At 34.2% G+C, this 20,621-nt stretch overlaps 2 protein-coding genes across 2 annotated transcripts; both read right to left on the reverse strand.

The window, feature by feature from the left end:
* Positions 1–7,140: 7,140 nt before the first annotated feature.
* LOC103503432 (uncharacterized) lies at positions 7,141–8,208 on the reverse strand. Its single transcript, XM_008467616.1, has one exon. It carries the CDS (start codon positions 8,206–8,208, stop codon positions 7,141–7,143), a length of 1,068 nt encoding a protein of 355 aa, XP_008465838.1.
* A 10,525-nt stretch (positions 8,209–18,733) lies between these two features.
* Positions 18,734–20,178, reverse strand: LOC103503379 (allene oxide cyclase, chloroplastic). Its single transcript, XM_008467556.3, has 2 exons — positions 19,828–20,178; positions 18,734–19,476 (listed from the first exon to the last, which is right to left on the reverse strand). The coding sequence occupies exons 1-2, from the start codon at positions 20,054–20,056 to the stop codon at positions 18,953–18,955; spliced, it is 753 nt and encodes a 250-aa protein (XP_008465778.1). The 5' UTR covers positions 20,057–20,178; the 3' UTR covers positions 18,734–18,952.
* Between the last annotated feature and the right edge of the window lie 443 nt (positions 20,179–20,621).

Consider the following 20,621-nt stretch of genomic DNA (forward strand, 5'->3'; position numbering starts at 1 on the left):
TCATGGCTTCAGCCCAAAACTGTAGTGAAAGAGATTTGGCATGAAGCATAACTCGAGTCATCTCTTCTAAGGTTCTATTCTTTCTCTCTACTACCCCATTCTGCTGTGGTGTTAAAGGTGCTGAGTATTCATGATGAATACCTTCTGCTTCACAGAAATTATCCAATTCTTCATTCTCAATCTCTTCCCATGATCACTCCTAATTCGAACAATATTCTTCCCTTGTTCACGCTGAAGACTCAAGCATAAACTGATGCAAACTTTGGCAATATCTGATTTTTCTCTGAGAAATCTTACCTTAGTGAAGCGAGAGAACTCATCTACAACAACAAACACATATTTTTCCCTTTAAGGCTCTCAGTTTGCACAAGACCCATTAAAACCACGTGTAACAGTTCTAAAACTCTATTTGTATAACACTCCTTCATACTTTTGTGAGATGCCTTGATTTGCTTTCCTAGCTGACAGTCACCACAAAAGAACTTGTTGTTTGAGTCAATATTTGGAATTCCTATGACAGCCTCATTCTTTATAGCTTTATCAATACTACTTAGACTAGCATGTCTAAGTTTCTTATGCCAGAGTTTGATCTTCTTTGATTGAGTGACATACATCAGTATTGTTTGATACCCAATGTTAACAATTATCAGCTTGTCTATATCCACTCATAAGAACTCTTTTATCTACACCAGCAACTATGCAATTATCTTTGCTGAAATTTACAATGTAACCCTGATCACAAAGTTGGCTGGCACTAATTAGATTTTCTTTGAGCCCTTTAACATATTGCACATCATTTAGACATGGTAGATTATATTTCTTAATATTTTCTTTTGCAAGGATTCTTTCTTTTGCACCATCCCTAAAGGTAAGGTGTCTAGATGAACATTTTTTTTATTCAGAAAAGAAGGATCTATTTTTGATAATGTATCTGAAACAATCACTATCAAAATACCAAGCATTAGTTGATGATTGAACTGTAGTAAAAGCAATATTACATTTTCCTGAATTCTTGACTCTCCATTCCTTATAACTTCTCTTGCCTTTTGATATTGAAATCTATATCTTTGTAGTGCATAACAAAAGGGCTGAATATGACCTTTCTTACTACAATAATGGCACACCCAGTTGTTTACTTTTGAGGAAGAGCTAATAGCATTTGTTTCAGCTGGTTGGTCAGGCTTGATGCCCATAGTAACAGGAACAAATTTTATGCCATTTGCTTAACTAACTCTCTTTTCTGTTGAGTTAAAGTCAAGACCACATCTATTTGAACTAAACTGTCCTGAGTTTGGTATCTTATTTAGATTTTCAGACCCTGAATTTAACATTTTGACAGACTCATAATCTGATCATACTCTGTATAGACCTTCCTCAATTTTTGTTTCAAGGAAGATATCACTCACAATAATCAATCATTTTCTTCCATAAGATTCTATATCTTTTTCTTTTTGTATAGCTCTGGCTTCTAAATCTTATTTCCACTGAATCTTCAACTGTTTAAAGAACATGTTATTTTCACTTTCTTCTTCAAATCTTTAATTTCATCTTTAACTACAGAATCAGTCTTGGTGATATTCACAATGAATGCATTTTTACACCAATCATCTTCCTCACTATCATCAGTGTCTTCATCAGATAATGTAGCACGAAAATTCTTCTTTTGCTTTCTAAAAAACATGGGACATTCAGCCTGATAATGACCAACTCCCCTACACTCCCTACATTTGAAAATTTTGCCTTCGCCATCTCTTCTTTGAAAGTTTTCACTATCCCTCTGTTGAAATTTTCATTATCCCTTATATTATAACTTTCACCATCTCTTCTGCTAAAGTTAATTAAATTCCTAAAGTTGGACACAATTGAATTCATATTTTTGAAATTCTTTACAACTTTATGAGAAGAGCTATTGGCTCATTGACGTTTGCTTCACTTGGTGATTTATTATTAGTTGACTCTTCTTCATATACTAATTATTTAAAAGCAATACCTTTACCTTTTTTATTTTTTTTTTGTTTGATATGGTCATCTCAAACGTAAGAAGAGACCCAAATAATTCATACAGTTTTAGTTTAGTTACATCATGTGCTTCCTCTATAATCATAACCTTCATGTCAAATTTTCCAGGCAGAGAATGCAGCACTTTTTGCACTACCTTAGATTCAAGTATCTACTCTCTAAGGTTAAATGATTCATTGGCTATTCCCAGAACTCTCTCATTATATTCAGTTATAGACTCATCTTCAGACATTTTCAAGGCTTTAAAATTTGAGGTTACCAACTGTAATCTGGATGTTTTAACTTTTGTAGTGCCTTCATATGCAACCTTTAAGATTTTCCATACTTCTTTGGCAGAACTGCAAGAGTTAATTAATTTAAATACATTCAAGTCAACACCATTAAAGATAGAATTAAGAGCTCTATCATTCCCCACAGACGTTTGTTCTTCAGCATCAATCCAGTCAACTTTAAATTTAGGAACAAAAATCCCATCTACGGTAATCATTGTTGGTTCCATCTAGCTACAAGCGCTCTCCATGCTTTCCCATCAAGAGTTTTGATAAACGATATCATACGAGGTTTTCAGTACATATAATTCTTGCCATCGAGTATAGAAGGACGTGAGGTTGACGAACCTTCCCTGATTAACTCTATTGATTAACAACCCACTCCGATACCAAAAGAAAAAGTTATGAAACAATCAATAAAACCTTTAGTTAATTCTAAAGTAATTAACTGTTGTAATAGCTAGAGAGACAGTAGAAGTAAATAACACATAAAGTTTTGGTAATCTAGTTCGGCAAATACCACCTACGTTTAAAGAGCAACGCACAGCTCAAATGAGTCATATTATTAAGATTCACTATAGTCAATATACATTAATACAATAAGAGACAATCTTCTCATGTATATGACTATTTTAAAGTACACGACAACTTAAGAATTTAGGCTCCTCTTGAACATATAAGTGAATCTTCTTGAAGATGACTTCACACTCTCTTTGAGTTTAAGGTGATCTCTTGATCATCACTTCTTCTTTCATATTACTCATCATTAATCTCATCACAGATCAACATGTTGAGAACATAGCAACAGTATTTTTTACTAGCAGTATGAAACGTCTTTTTGCATCTGCAAATCATGCCAATTCTCACAAGTTTCATAGCATATATATATATATATATATATATATATATATATATATATATATATATATATCTTCAAAAATAATTTCAAAAAGATATTTATAAAAGATTCCTAAAATAAAGGAAGATCTTTTATCTTTTTGAAATTAAATAACTCATTAAATAAAAAGATAATCTTATTAATTCTTTTTGACAAAATTCCAACATAATTAAAAGAGAAAGAATTATTTTATAAAAGAAAGAGCTTACAGAGATCAGAAAGTAAAGAATTGTTCTAGACAATAGAAGAGTTATTTAAGATAAAGAGAGTTATTTAAAAGTAGAAAGAGCTTATTTTTTTAAAGAGGTTTAAAGATTTTATGTTTTATGATTATGTTTCATGATTTATTATGTTAAATATTTTTTAAATGCAAAAGGATCTTAAAGGTAAAGGTTTGCTGTATGCAAAGAGGTTCTTAAAAGGGTTCGATGTTTACTGTTCAAAAGGTTTATGAGTTATTGTTTTTAAAAGGAATTATGAATTAAGTTACTGTCTTTAAAAAGAGTTATGAAATGTTTATAAAAATCGTCGCACACATGGCTCATTTAGCTCATACTCTTCAAAAGGTTTTCCACTTTCCAGGTATAGGTTATGTTGCTCGGGGTGCGAGACTTACTGCTACCATGCTAATTTGGTTCCAGTTGTTCAAGAGTTAAGAGTTAAAGTTTGTTTATTTTTAATCTTAGGTTTAAGATAGAGTTGTTTAGTAGTGTTATCCTTCCTATACAAAGGATTTGTGAGAAATCTTTATGTTTGCATTGTTTAATGTCTGTGTAAATCTTATTTAAAGTTTGTTTATTGTAAAGAGTTTGCTTAAGTTGTATTTTAAGTCTCGTGTTTAAGCTTTATGTCTCTAGCTTCCCTTTTCTTTTTTAGTTAAAGGTTAGAGAGGTTGAAGGTCAAATGGTGTCATTCAGAAGAGGGAGCGATATCGGTTGGCTTCACACCGTCATCTTGGGCTTAGAGATGAGGTGCTCGAGCTGAAGTGTGACACAATGCCTTGGTCTCTTTTATTTCTTTTAAAATTAATTCTAGCTTTGTTGAGTAGGATTAAAATTACTTTCAATTTTCTTTTGATTCTTGTCCAAACAATTGTTCTTTGAATTCTTGAATTACTTTTTTATATTCTCTTGTCTACTAAATTTTTTTTCCATTAGTTTGATTTCACTAAGGTTTTTTTCTGGTCCATTAAGCACTCCCTTGGGTTTGACCCTTACTCCTATATACTACAGTGAAACATATTGAGAAAGGAAAATTATAAATACTTTTTAGGCGAAAACGGTAAGGTTTTTCTTATTTTAATCTTCTTTCTTTGCAATTATAACTTATTCTTGTTACTAATAATTTCATTTAGTTGCAATTTATAGTCATAAAACGACCTTAGCTAGCACTAATTCTTGTTGTTCATTTTCGTCCATCAACAATCCTAAAGTAAAAGAATACCCATAAAATCGTTATAGAACACTTAAGCTAGAGATAAGTAGTGTACTTTTAGCTCTAGCATCCATAAGAGTTCACACCAAGAGGTCCATGTTGAGCTTTGGGTCACGTATAGGAGCGGACTCCCTTTGAAGAGTGTTAGCATGGATCAATATCAAGGTGAATAGGGGAAGTAGTTCAAAGTAAGTGTCTGAGGGATATGTGACAACACATCCCACGATCTCTTCCTTTAGATCGCACTGTTAGATTCCTATAATGCACTTGCTTGTTTTACGTGGAGCGATGTTCCCTTTAGAGGGTTGTATTATGGGATTCAGAACACCGCAAACTCTAAATATGGATAGGTTTTCTAGATCGATTTTCATATTGATTTTTCATATTCGGGAGTATGTTGATTCTTATTTCTAAGATCCGAAAATGGTGGGTGATAGTACAAGAATTACTAAGTTGTTAGGACATTCTCGACCAAAGTAATGATAACTAAATGCTATAAAGAATAAGAAGTTATTCTAAATTTAGCATCAATTCAAGATTGTCTTGGTTTAGAGGAGAATAATTGATTACCCTTCAATGGAGGTTATTCTAAACCTTTGAAATATCATTGCAAAATACAAATAATGAAGGGTACATTATTAGTAATTGCTAAACTAGATTGGTTCTTAAAGGATTATAGTTTTTATTAAGAGAATATGTTTGTTTTTTCTGCATGAATAGCAAAATAGTTCAACTTTTAGCTTTCGAAAAACTTAATGGTGATAATTATGTAGCATGGAAATCAAATCTTAACACAATACTAATGGTTGACGATTTAAGATTTGTCTTAACTGAGGAATGTCCTCAAACCCTATCCTTTAATGCTAACCAAACTAGTCAAAAAGCATATGATACATGGATAAAGGCTAATGAAAAAACCCGTGTCTATATTTTTGTCAGCATGTCTAATGTTCTCCTAGGTGATAGAGATGTTCTCCTTCTTTTGCTTAATATGAAGACCCAGAAAACAAGACAATTCTCCAACCATACTTATTTCGAATTCTGACTGCATAATCTCAATAAAATTTTTAGCGAGCTCCCTAGGAAATCCTCTGAATATGATATCATCACATATATTTGCACAACTATCAATTCTTTATCAAATTTATACACAAATAAAGTCTTATCAGCACCTCCTTTGGAGTATCCTTTGTGACCAAGATAAATCGTGAGTCGTTCATACCATGCTCTGGTGATTGCTTTAGTCCATATAGGGCTTTATTGAGTACATTCTGAGGATACACCAGATCAATAAAATCCTTAGGTTGAGCTACATATACTTCTTTATTTAAGTACCCATTTAGAAAAGCTCTTTTAACATTCATTGACACGGTTTTGAAAAACAGTAAAGTAAAATCAAGGACCCTTCAGTTACGACTGCAGCTAATAATGTTAGTAATAACTAGTGAGACAGCAGAGTAGATTAACACATGAGACTTTGATAACCCAGTTCGGCCATAGTGCCTACATATGGGGAGCTGCGTACAGCTTGAATGAGTAATTTTATTAATAGTCATCATAAACACCAATACATCAATACCACATATGTGTACTTCTCAATACTATAACTATATGACATGTGTATTAACATTAGACTCAAGGCTCCCCCTGGAACAAATAACACTCCCGTCAATAGCGTCTGATGGTCAGGCTCCTTCTGAACATATGCATGAATCAACTATGAATTAAACTAACCACCGATTTATTCTGTATATTACTTATATGCAAAAACTCAACTTTAGGTAGTCATGTTGCTTTAGAAGTCATAAGATCAAGCTGCCTTTTTGTTACAGCCGCTTCAATGATAAACCGAAAGTTACTTCTTAGTATTAGCAATGAAACTTCTCTCAGTTTTCTACATTATCTAGCCGGTCTTCAAAACTCATATATATACATAAGATCCCTAAAGAATAGGAACTTATTATATTCTTAAAGATAATTTGAGAGATTCCCAAAGTATAGGAGAATCAAATATTCTTTGAATATCTTCACCTTTAAAAATAAATAAATCATTTAATTAAGAGATATTCTTTTAGATAAAGAATACTTTAACAAACTCCCCCTTTTGTCTAAAAGGAATTTCTTTTCTGGTTCAACACAGCAGTACCACAAAGTTATCTATTATAAACCGCAACCTTTAACCTTCAGTTCTTAGTGAAACGGAGGACATTTCATTCAGCAGAAAAAAGATTTTATCAAGCTACATCTTACACAAAACAAGGCCTACATTCATAAAAAAAACATTTCAGCCCAAATTGAACAAAAAAAAACATCCCTCAACATTACATCAACATCCCACAACATTACATCCACTCCCCCTTTGAACCGAAAAAGTAAAGACATCAACCAGAAGATGGCTGCTGACGTCTAGTAGATGGTGCCAAAGACTTCAAATGTCGAATGAGAGCACCAACCTCCAATCGACATTCAGACAACAGATTGATGGAGTTAGTCATTGCTCGAGATTCAGCAATCAAAGAATTAACAATATAGGTAGCTAACAGTAAGCACAGCTCCATTCAAATGGAGTAGCAGACTGGAGAAAAACCGCAGAAGAGCAATTGGAACCTTAACCCCAAAAAAGCCAACATGCCTTACCAGCTGATTGTAAATGAATGCACCCGTATCTACTTTATCATCATTGCAAATTTGATACAAAAATGTACCTAAGGCAGCAGATATACTTGAGGCATGAGAGAAACGGAACCAATTAGCAATGTCAATCTTGTGCAGGACGACATATTTGATGCTAAGAGCAGCTGCAGGAATCCCATTTACAGCCCATATGGACAAGGTCCCACCAGATAATACAGTAGCTAGAACCTCAGTAGGAGGGCACGATGGAGAGCAGTCAATATCAACAGTATTTCCAAGAAATCCATTAATCACTACAGGAGAAATCACAAATTTGAATCCTCTAATATGAACCGTCTGATAATTAGGGCTACTTGAATTATTAAACTCATAAGGCAGATTGACAATAAATTCTCTAATTAGCTGGGGATAAAACAGACCAACATTCGAGATAGTTTTTTTCAAACCAGCCATATGGATAAGATCCATGATACTCACGCAAGATTGGTGTTTGTCAGAAATATTTACCTCATCAGCAATTCTTCGCTGCACCACGAACTTCCAGCATTGAACATTTTCCTTGTGGTGAAAAAAAATTCCATCAATGGGAACAGAGGGAATATTCACAGGAATTTTTTTTCTAATATTCACAGGAATTTTTTTTCGACCTGTTTTGGTAGTGATATTCCTCCTAACTTGTTGAGTTTTTCTCTTTGGAGGTTGAGAAACTTTAGAAGATTCTGGCCTTCCTTCAGTTGATGGAGCAGTGGGGTCATTAGTAGAAGGAGGGATATCTTCACGAGGTATGTCATCTTGGGTAAAAGAAGCAAACTCATCTTCATTTCGAGAAACACCAATCTGTTCCTCATGTGCAGCAGTAGTGGTACCAGGAATGTGTGCAGGCACAACATTAGGTTTTGAAGTAGGTGATTTTGATCGAGGAGGGTAAACTGAAGGAGAATAACCTGAAGGCATAGCTGGTGAACGTCAAGGGCCTCCCGGAGTAGGAATAAATACCCCTTCTGTTGATGAACTCTCTTGAGAGTGAGTGGAAACCGGGGGATCAGAAGGGAGCTTCTCATAGATAACTGGCCCTGAGGTTTTCTTTAACAATCGAATTAATGGAACATCATCTTGATTATCTGAATCCATATCCGATGCAATGGCCTCAGAAGCTCGATGTGCATGCTCAGCAGGAGAAACAGGAACAGAAGACTCACCAACTTCAGGCACAGAATCAGATCGTAAAGATTTCTGCATGCTACTAGAGGCCTCTCCTTGTAATTTTTCAGATGGAAGCCGATAAGGTCTCCGGGGTGGAGTACTTTTGAACCGGCAACCTCTTACCCTTGCATGTTGTACTGGAGGAGGCAAAGAGATGACATTAGGTGCATCTTGAGACTGCTGTGACACATAAGACCCCTTGCGAGTATTCACCATAACGAACAAGATTCGAGTAACCGAAGAGATAAAATTTCAACTGTTGTATCAACTTCAATGTGTGTGATGAACAAGATAAGCTTAGTTTAAATAGCCAGAAATAGGTTAAATAATCAGAAATTAAAAGCTCATTAATACAAAGAAGAAACGCTTCATCTGTCGAAAAGACATCCATTTAATCCTAAAACGGCACTAACACCTCTAAAAATTTGGAACGTGGAGACATACACCGTCTTTATCGCTGGCCATGAAGTTAAGTACGACACACTCGTAAACCAGCACGTAAGTATTCAAATGAGTTTGCATCCAGAGGTTTAGTGAAAATATCGGCTAATTGTAAGTTGGAACGAATATGATCAAGCCTTATTACTTTATCTTCAACAAGTTCTCGAATAAAGTGATGTCTTATGTCAATGTGCTTTGTTCGACTGTGTTGAACATGATTCTTTGATATAGAAATTGCGCTCATATTGTCATAATACAATGTCATAGTGTCCTAATCAAAGCTATATTCATGCAACATATTTTTCATCCAAATCAACTGTGTGCAACCACTACCTGGTGCTATATATTCAGCTTCAACTATAGATAAAGAGACACAGTTTTGCTTCTTACTTAACCAAGAAATTAAATTGTTTCCTAAAAAGAAACATCCTCCAGACGTACTTTTATGATCATCAGATGAACCTGCCCAGTCAGCATCACAATATCCAACAAGTGTGGAGGTGGTATCATAGGAATACATCATTCCAAAGTCACTGGTCCCATGAACATACTTAAGAATTCATTTAACAACGTCTAGGTGAGTGATGCGGGGATCCGCCTGATAACGAGCACATATTCTGATAGCATAAGCTATGTCAGGTCGACTTGTTGTTAAATATAATAGGCTGCCTACTATACTCCTGTAAAGTTTGTGATCAACTTCAGCACCATCGGTGTCTTTTGTAAGTTTAACATATGTCGCAGCTGGAGTCCGCTTATTTCGAGCCTGTTCCAAACCAAACTTTTTAACCATATTCTTGGCATACTTTTCCTGAGATATGAAGATGTTGTCATTCTTTTGCTTAATTTGAAGTCCCAAAAAACATGAAAGTTCTCCAACCATGCTTATTTCGAATTCTAACTGCATGATGTTAATGAAATTATTTACTAGATCTTGAGGAAAACCTCCAAAAATGATGTCATCAACATAAATTTGAGCAACCAAAAGTTGATCAGATTTCGTGTGTATAAACAAGGTCTTGCCAATTTCTCCTCTGGAATACCCTTTACCTCTCAAGTAAACAGTTAGTCGTTCATACCAAGCTCTCAGAGCTTGCTTTAGCCCATATAAAGCTTTGTTGTGCTTATACACATGCTTCGGGTGCTCGGAAGCAACAAAACCTTTTCGTTGAGCAACATAAACCTCCTCATTCGAATATCCATTTAAGAAGGCACTCTTTACACCCATCTGATACAATTTAAATTTTTGTATGCATGATATACCAAGTAATAATCAAATGGCTTCAAGTCGAGCAACAGGAGCAAACGTTTCATCAAAGTCAATACCTTCAACTTGAGTATACCCTTGAGCTACTAATCTGGCTTTATTTTTTGTCACACATCCAGATTCCTCAGTCTTATTTTTAAACACCCATTTGGTGCCAATAACGTTTACACCTTCTGGCTTTGACACTAACGTCCATACATTGTTTCGTCTGAATTGGAGTAGCTCCTATTACATAGCATTTAGCAAGTACTCATCCTTGAGAGCAGAGTCAATAGTAGAAGGTTAAATGTTGGAAATATAACATAAATTAGCAACCATCTTCATGTAATCAATCTTTTCTTTCCTTCTGGTCTACATCCCAACTGACGGATCACCTATAATAGAGCTTGCTGGATGATTTTTCTTCACATGAGCAGATGGAATTAGTTTTGATTTTTTTGTGATAATTTCTTCTGATGATTTTTCCAAACATTTTCTTGGATAATCAGTTGGGTTATCAGCTTTAGAAGCTTCTACAATACTCGTAGTTCTAGCTTCATATATGTTTGGAGTCTCATCTTCCTCATCATTCATCTGTTTGTTAGCTGAATCGATATCATTTCTAACTACATTGATTGTTTCCATAACACTCCCAAATCTGTTATTGAAGACTCTATAGGTCCGGCTGTTCTGAGAGTACACGAGAAAGATTCCTTATTCTGACTTAGCATCCCATTTCTGATGGTATTCCCTGTCAGCTAAGATATAACATGTACTTCCAAACATATGGAAGTATTTAACATTTGGCTTTCTATCTATCTAAAGTTCATAAAGTGTAACAGTCGTTCTAGTTCTAATAGTTACCCTGTTATGAATGTGACAGGTAGTATTTACAGCTTCTGCCCAAAAACATAGAGGTAAACTTTTGGCATGTATCATAACACGAGCCATTTCTTGTAACGTCCTGTTCTTTCTTTCTACTACACCATTTTGTTGAGGAGTTATAGGTGCAGAGAATTCATGGTGTATTCCTTCTAACGGACAAAAAATGTTAAAGCCTTCATTATCAAACTCTTTACCATGATTACTTCGAATCCTGGTTATTTTCTTTCCCTTTCCACGTTGTAACTTCAAACACAGATTTTTGCATATTTCAACAGTATCTATTTTTCCTTTGAGAAAGCAAACCCAAGTATATCTTAAGTAATCATCAACTACTACCAGCACATACCTCTTTCCTCCCAAACTTTCTGTTTGCATTGGACCCATAAGATCCATATGTAACAATTCCAAGACTCTATTAGTATAACATTCTTTTAGACTTTTATGAGTGGTCCTTGTTTGCTTGCCAATTTGACAGTCACCATAGAAGAAATTTCCATTTACATCTAAATCAAGAATTCCCACAATTGCTTCATTTTTAATAATTTTTTCCAAGCCTCTCATACTGATATGCCCCAGCTTTTTATGTCATAGCCAAGTTTGATTTGATCTTGTCAACTGACAGATGTTTGACATATTTGAGTTCCAGTGATAACAGTTATCAGTCTGTCGTTTACCACTCATACAAATCTGATTTTCTTTATTCATCACAACACAACCAACATCATAAAAACTAACTTTATAGCCTTGATCACATAGTTGACTTATACTGATCAAGTTTGCTTTTAGTCCATCCACATACCTAACATCGTTTAGACGTGGTAGGTTATTTTTGTCTATGTTGCCTTTAGCTATAATTTTTTCTTTTGCACCATCACCAAAGGTAACATGTTCGGTGACACATTCTTTTAAGTTCGTAAAGTAGGATCTGTTTCCAGTCATATGTTTGGAGCACCCACTATCAAAATACCACGCATCATCTGTGGTCTGAATGGATGTAAAGGTAATATTACATCTTTCAACAGATTTAATTCTCCAGACGATGCGAGGTTGTGCATGGCTCCTATTCCAGTATTTCTGTTGACGCAACTGGTCTCACCTTAATTTATAACAAATTGACCTGATATGGCCTTTCCGACCACAATAGTAACACGTTCTCCCAAGAGATTTAACAGTAGTCCTGATGCCAGTCTCTGTATGAATCGTTCATGTTCAACTCCCGTTGAGGCAGGAATAAACTTGATTTCTGATGTTGCTTTAAGTCTACTTGCAGAGGCCACAAATCCCAACCCATGTCTATGAGAACCATTATGTCCAGACTTAAGTATTGAATCTAGATTCTCCGTTCCTAAGTTTAGCATTTTAACGAATTTTAGAATCTGATCATTCTCATTCTGAACTTCTCTCAGTTTTAACTTTAGAGAAGATATTACAGACATCATTTATTTTCTTCTATAAGATCTTGGATCATTTCCTTTTATATTGCCCTTGCTTCACAATCTTCTTTCCATAAAGCTTCAAGCTTCTCAATTGTCAGTTCATCATTTTTGCTTTCTTCAGAATATTCACTTTCATCATCAGTGTTGTCATCAGTAATTCGTATTATGAAGGAATTTATGTTGCAGTCATCATCTCTACTATCACTAGATTCTTCATCTGACAGTGTGACACGAAAGTTTTTCTTCTATTTTCTTAGGAATGTGGGACATTCTGCCTGATAATGACCAACTCCTCCACATTTTCTACACCTGAAGATCCTTCTATCACCTTACTTTTTCTTGATATAACCATCACTTCTTCTATCAGAATTTTCATTGTTCCTTCTGATAGTGCAATCATTATTTCTTCTTCGATACTGATTAGAAGTTTGAGCATTCATACTTGTGGCATTCGTATTTTTTAATTTCCAAAGGGCGTTTGTGCATTGTTTTGTTAATAAGGCTATTGACTCATCCATGTTTACTTCAGTGTCACTTATAGCCTCCTCACCTACATGCGTGGATCTAAAAGCAATTCCCTTACCTTTCTTACTTTCTCTATCGGCAGTGGCCATTTCAAATGTAAGCAACGAACCAAACAATTCATCAAGTTTCAGTGTCATAATGTCATGGGCTTCCTTAATGACAGTAACTTTCACATCAAATTTTCTGCGCAAGGATCGAAGTACTTTCCGCACTATTTTAGAGTCATGTATCTTTTCACCGAGCAGTAAGGATTCATTTGTGATTTCAAGCACTCTCTTATTGTAATCAGACACTGATTCATCCTCCGTCATTCTTAATGCCTCAAACTTAGATGTTATCAACTGTAATCTTGAAATCTTTACTTTAGAAGTACCTTTATATGCTACCTCCAAGGTTTTCCAAGCTTCTTTGGTTGTACTGCAAGTGTTTATTGACTTGAAAACGTTCAGGTCAACACCATTAAATATCACATTAAGTGTATGGCATTCCCAACGGAATCTTGCTCTTCAGCATCGGTCCAATCAACTTCGGGTTTCGGAACCGAAACACCATTCACGGTAATTATAGGAGGATCATAACCCGCCACAAGAGCTCTCCAAGCTTTTCCATCTAACGTCTTAATGAAGAAGATCATCTGAGGTTTCCAATATGAGTAGTTTTTACCATCTAAAATAGAAGGACGTGATGTAGATGGTCCTTCTCTGATTATCTCCATGATCTCTCAACCCGCTCTGATACCAAATGAAAAACAGTAAAGTATAATCAAGGATCCTTCAGTTACGACTGCAGTTAATAATGTTAGTAATAACTAGTGAGACAGCAGAGTAGATTAACACATGAAACTTTGATAACCCAGTTCGGTCATAGTGCCTACATCTGGGGAGCTGCGCACAGCTCGAATGAGTAATTTTATTAATAGTCATCATAAACACCAATACATCAATATAGCATATGTGTACTTCTCAATACTATAACTATATGACATGTGTATTAACATCAGACTCGAGGCTCCCCCTGGAATAAATAAGACTCCCATCAAAAGCGTCTGATGGTCAGGCTCCCCCTGAACGTATGCGTGAATCAACTATGAATCAAACTAACCACCGATTCATTCTGTATATTACTCATCTGCAAAAACTCAACTTTAGGTAGTCACGTTGCTTCAGAAGTCATAAGATCAAGCTACCTTTTTGTTACAACCGTTTTAATGATAAACCGGAAGTTACTTCTTAGTATCAGCAACGAAACTTTTCTCTCAGTTTTCTGCATTATCCAGTCGGTCTTCAAAACCTCATATATATACATATATATCCAGATATGTATAAAGCTTGTATCTTAAATAAGGTCCCTAAAGAATAGGAACTTATTATATTCTTAAAGATAATTTGAGAGATTCCCAAGATATAGGAGAATCAAATATTCTTTGAATATCTTCACTTATAAAAATAAATAAATCATTTAATTAAGAGATATTCTTTTAAACAAAGAATACTTCAACAAGTTTGAACTTATGAACACATGATATGCTAAGTAAAAGGCAAATAGCTTCAAGTCTAGCTTCAAGTGCAAACGTTTCATCAAAATCCACTATTTCCACCTAAAAATAATCTTGTGCAACCAATCTGGCTTTGTTTCTTGTTACGTATCGTATTCCATCACAAAGAACTTAAGTTTTTCTAAGATTCAGGGTTTACATGTACTCCTATATATACTAATTCCAAATTGGATTAGTCACTCCTTATGTTGTATTTATTCGTCAACTCCTACTTGAAGTATCACACGTGCAGGTTTAACATTTTTCTAACCATGCTTGAGCTTAACCTTGGTATGTAGCCCATTAATAAAGCACAATTAGAAAAATTTCCCAAATTTTTTATAATTTTCAATGCCTACATTCATTTTGCGTTAAGACCTCGAAACGCCTACTTCCTCTTGAACGCGACTTCCTCCATCACGTTGCCTAACTTCAACATCAAAATGCCTTTAACAAAAGTAAAATCCTTTTAATTTAGGCTCGAGTCTCATAGGAACTTAATGGACTAGGTGTTTACTATCTTATGTAGTGACTTATCTCACTAAGTGTTAGTGATACTATCCAACAAAATGTTGGATTTTTTCACTAACTTTAGTCTAAGGACAATATGGTCATTTAACCATTCAAGTCAAAGTCAAACTTTGATTTTTTACCATTTGTTCGTCTTGAAAAATTCCAACCTTATTCCAATATGAATGTCCATTCATTTTTTTAAAATTCAAAACACATTTGAATATAAAACCGATCAAATTGTGACTTTTTGAAGTAAAAAATCAACATTTTGAATTTTTACAACTTTGAATACTTCAATAATTTTTAGCTTTTGAATATGAATGTGCATTTATATTTTCGATATTTAGATCATATTTAAATATAAAGCTATATCTCAAATTGATAACCAATGGTTATATCACATAGATTTGTCATTTCTCTCTCTTTACCTAATTTGAACAATTCAAATTATTCCAACATATTGTTCTAAGTTAATTCCATATAAGCTAGCAGGGAACCTATGCCTATAGATCATGAGCTCCAACGATCTGAGACTAACTGGCTAAACCCTTTTAGACTAAGCTAATTAACATTCGATAGTTATACTTCCCTCACTATAGATATGTTGGGTTCTATTATTATAATTTCAATAAGTGTTATTGACCGTTATTAATAAAGTGTTTTATTATTATAATTCAATAAGTGTTATTGATTATACTATTAGTTTTGTCTTAATAACTTAAATCCAATAAACCAACATCCTAAGCTGTTTGATGAGTCTTGAACTGTATGGAGAGACATATGGGGATCAATGTTCAAGATCAGCTTAAAGGGTCTATAGTATAGGGTTAAGGCTGGGTACCTTATCCTGGTAATACTATAGATACGACTCACTTTGTATTTGATACAAATGCATTCATGTATGCGATATGCGAGTGAGGGTATCCTATGCAATGAGTTTGCATAAGATCAGACCACGAATAGTAATCACTTAATGTAACTCCGTTAACTAGTTGAGTTTCTAGTTCATTAGGATGACCTAAGTAACTTAGTCTTAATCCTGAGTGTATTATGAACTCCTGTTCACGAAGTTACATTATCATTTTAGGGACAAAACTGACTGGGGAGCTGAAAACATAATCACACAAGATGGAATTTACTCTTTCCCGACTTTAGGGTAAGTAGATAAGTGTTCCCTTAAATGGTGTCTTCAGGATTTGAACAAAGAACCCTACCTTCTCTATAGCACGAAAATGGTTTCTGTTTAGTGGTTGGACCATAAACAGGTTGTTCATTAGAGGAGCACTGGTATTTAAGGACTAGAAGTAACCCAGGCGTAAAATGGTAATTTGACCCAGCTGATGTTACGAACGCTTATGAAGGACTAACTTACTGGTATTGGTCTATATCCGTGTACACAAAAATATATCTACAGTGAGAAGAGTTAAACAATGAGTCTTTAGTGGAGTGTACACACAGTTAACAAATATTGATTAATATGGTTAATGAGTTTAGCAATTTAATCTCATATCGTTGTAGCTTTTGATCTGTAAGTCCATTAGGTCCCCTTCCTAGCTCATAAAGGGTAATGAGATTTATTTATATTGGTTGTAGTGTGAAATGTTCAAATATACTTTGGAAATTAATATAATGTATAATGATACATTATAAAATTTATAGTTTAATTAGACTTTATTATATAAATTTAATTTTGGATATGATTCAAAATTAATTTATGAGAGAATAAAATATTTGAATGAGTTCAAATATTAATTTATTATGAATTAGATTCATATTAAAACTATAGGTTAAAATTTAAAGTGTATATGATACATATTAAAACTATAAGTTACGAGAGAAATTTATATTTGAATATGATTCAAATTTGAATTAAATTAAAAATAAAATATTTAATTTAGTAATTAATTAATTAGAGAATTAATTAATCATTTAGTTTAATTTTGTTTAATTAAATTTGATTTAATTAAATTAATTAAATTAAAGCTATATGTTATGAGAGAGATATTCATTTAAATATGATTTAAATGAAATATTAATTAAGTATGATTTAATTAATTAATTAATTAATTTAATATTATTAAATTAATAGGGAACGTGGGTGGTTTTCCCACGTTCCTTGATTCTCTCCAACTTTCCTCTTCTTCAGTCTGAAGAAACGGGAGTTATACGCATTTTTAAAGATAAATTCTATAATGCGAATTCTCTAATTCTCTCTGGTGAAAGAAATTTTTTCTCTTTAAAAAATTTCCTACCAATTGGTTTCCATAAACCATCTCAATCTAGAGAATATGAAGGTTTCCAAGTGATGATGCCTCAATTTGGAGTTTTGTAGATATAAAGACGTCAACGATCGTAAGTTTCCTCTTCTTTCTTTTTCTTTGTATTTTTTTTAATTCATCATGCTTAGTCATAGCCATAGAAATTAGTTTTGAATTTTTTTTTCAATATATTGGTATTTTTTAGGTTTCCAATTAAATTGTGTTAAGGTCTTTGTAATTCTTCTGCTGTGCAAAGGGCTTTCATCCCTTCAAGATATATTTGTGTCCTTACGATAAAACCATGATTAGAAAGTTAACCCTTCATAGGTTGCTCATAACCTTGGTTGGATGAAAATACTATTTTACCCCTGAGATTACATATTGCTCCTTAAGTCTCACTGATCCACTATTGAACAAATAATTTAAGGTTCAACCTATAAACCAAACCTCTCTCAGGCCAATGAGAGGGTTGGGCCCCTCGTTCAAGATTTGGATTCATTTCTTAAGAGAACAATCTATCTACAAACCCTAAAGCAGGTAGAAATGAATTCTATCTTGCACCCTATGTCCCTAGCCATCCACCCGTTCTTACTGCTGATATAGGAGGCTTATTGGCTCAACGTTATTAAGTTGCCCTCACCTATGCAGATCTTCCGTTTGAATAAAAGTTCATAGTTAGATTAGGATTAAGATTAAGTTACCTAAGTTCTCAATAATTGAAATAGTCAGTTTTAAATAGTGAACGGTGTTATAACGTAAGAGAGACTATTTCATTGTTCCAATCTTATGTAAACTCTTTACATAGGATACCCCCACATTCATCTCTCTACAAGAACGATTCAGGATCACATCGTTTGTACTTACTACATAGTGGGTCGCATACATTGTGTCCCCATAATAAGGCGTACAACCTTATTCATATACTATAGATCGCCTAGGCTATATATTCTAACTTGATCCGTGTTTATGTCTTTACATAAAGTTCAATTCTACACTAGATAACATCGGGACCTTGGTTTATTGGATTTGATATTTATTCAATCTTCATTAATAATTCTTTAATAACCACTTTATTGAATAGAATGAAATTTTAAACTAAAAACTATGAGTTTTAGAACATAAATTCCAACATGATCATCTCACTTCAACGAGTTACAAACTAAAGGCGTCACTTTGACACATTCCAAAGCTTGACACCTTAAAGAAAATATTTAAAATAAAAACTAATAAAAAAATAATTAAAATAAATATTTATTCAAAATAATATTATTATATTCCTTACCTCACGACCATATGACAACACACCGTGCTAAGACATCAATAAATTCATATTTATCTGTTTCCTCGTTAACTCTAAACATGAATATCCTTTGGGGTCCTAACCTATAACATGAGGTATTTAAAAGAAGTTCCACTGTCTTTTTTGGCAATGTGAGAATAATAAGTTTAAATTAAAATATTAATATATACTTTCCATACAATTTTTTATCGAACAAATTTTTCACTAAGTAAATCCGGAAAAAGAAAATGAAAACTATTACAAAACACAAACTTCTCTTCATATTACATCGTTTAACGCTAGCTTTCTCAAAAACCAAATTTAAACTAAACAACCAACTATATATTATTTAAAACCTGCATTTCCGGATTAAAAGCCTCAATCGGTAAAGTTAGAAATAGCGGCGGAAGAGTCACAAGCCTTGGCCGCAGGAGCCGGCTCGACGGTGGGAGACGGCGGAACAGGCTTCCCCAACAACTCAGCCGGCAAACCCGCAATCCCCTTCAAATAAAAGGTGTAAAACAGCTTAAAAGGGAAAACGATCTGCTGCAACTTGACCTGGCCGGAAACGCCTTCAAAGATGCCACTGCCGCCGGTGACGGCTAAGTAGGTGTCTTGATAAGTCAAGTAGGCACCTTGGACGGCTATGTGGCCGTAATCGCCGAAGTAGAAGCTGTAGATGGCCTCGTAGCGGTCCCCTTTCTTTTCCGGCAAATGCTGAATTAGGACGCAGAGGCCGGCCGTTATGCCCAGCCGCTTCTGAAGGTCGCCGGAGTAGAGCTTGTTGCTGAATGGAACCAAATCCCCCAGTGAATTCTCAGCCTTCTTGCTTAGTTTTAGGAATGCTGGGCTTCCCCTGTCTCGCTCGTTTATCTCGTACACGAACAGTTCCTGTACTTTTGCTGAACAACCAAAACATTTATTAGTTCAACCAAACGCCTTAACCATGCCTACATTCCAACTTCAATTACTTCAGTTACAATATATAATTAAATCTACCTCTTAATCTTTACTAACTAAAATAAACATTTTGAAATAGAAGCATTAAAATGAACAAAAATTTGAAAATATAGGTACTATTAAAACTTCAATAAATTTATCAAATGCTCCACTTTTGTATCTGACGACAAATCTGTGAAGATATGTTTGGTTCATCGTCCGGAAAGTTAATGGATCGACTAAAAAACATCAATTTTACATGTGTAATTAAACTAATATGATGAAGATGGGAAATAAAAATAGGTGGAAGTTACCGGATTTGGGAGGATCTGAGTTGGGTTTGGATTTTTTGAAGAGAAGTGATGTGATTGTGGAGTTGTTGGAGGTAATTGAGACGGATGATGAAGATCGTAATGTCGGAGAAGAGAGAGATTGTGATAGTGAGAGATTAAAAGGCAAAAGAGTTTGGGTTTGAGAGGACAGAGGAGAGGTGGGTATTTTCAGGGAAGAAATTGATGTGCAAGAACTGAAGAAGGACGCCATTAATGGAGGTGGCTGAGAGCTTCAAACCAAAGTCAGCAGAGAGAAATCGGTGAAGAACAAGAAAAAAAAAAGGCTTTATGTGGTTGGTTGCTTTATGAATCCCAACTTTCGCAATTATTTAAAGGTAAACTATGGGCATTGTGTTTTCAGCACGTGCCTTTTATTTTGATTTTTTTTTTTTTTTTTTTTTTTTTTTTTTTTTTTGAGGTGGCCACCAAAGATATTCAAATTCAACACGGTCCATGCGTTGCACATGCCACATTTCTTTTTTCTTTTCAAGCGTGTTATGATTATGAATCAAAACATGGAAGGGACGAGGAAGGATCCAATTCAAAACCTCGGAATTGACATGTGGAATTGTTGTTTCAAATGAAATTTTAATTTTACGTTGTGTTTATGGTGTTATTTAAAAGATGCAAACTGAGGAGAAAACTTCCTTTCTGATTCTACTTCTGTTTTTCCTTTTCCTAATTCCATTTTACATTTTCATATATAACTAACTTTAAAATCAAGTTAAAATATCATTTTTATCCCTATGATCAAGTTCGATAAATATTTCAATTAT

Source organism: Cucumis melo, chromosome 9, assembly GCF_025177605.1.
Source record: "Cucumis melo cultivar AY chromosome 9, USDA_Cmelo_AY_1.0, whole genome shotgun sequence".
Classification (NCBI taxonomy): Eukaryota; Viridiplantae; Streptophyta; class Magnoliopsida; order Cucurbitales; family Cucurbitaceae; genus Cucumis; species Cucumis melo.

What these genes read in the sequence shown, in the direction of transcription:
- LOC103503432 (XM_008467616.1), bottom strand. Translation starts at nt 8,208, where the DNA reads ATGCCTTCAGGTTATTCTCCTTCAGTTTACCCTCCTCGATCAAAATCA.
- LOC103503379 (XM_008467556.3), bottom strand. Translation starts at nt 20,056, where the DNA reads ATGGCGTCCTTCTTCAGTTCTTGCACATCAATTTCTTCCCTGAAAATA. An exon ending in CTCAGATCCTCCCAAATCCG is followed by an intron (nt 19,477 to 19,827) that starts GTAACTTCCACC and finishes TTGGTTGTTCAG; the next exon opens with CAAAAGTACAGGAACTGTTC.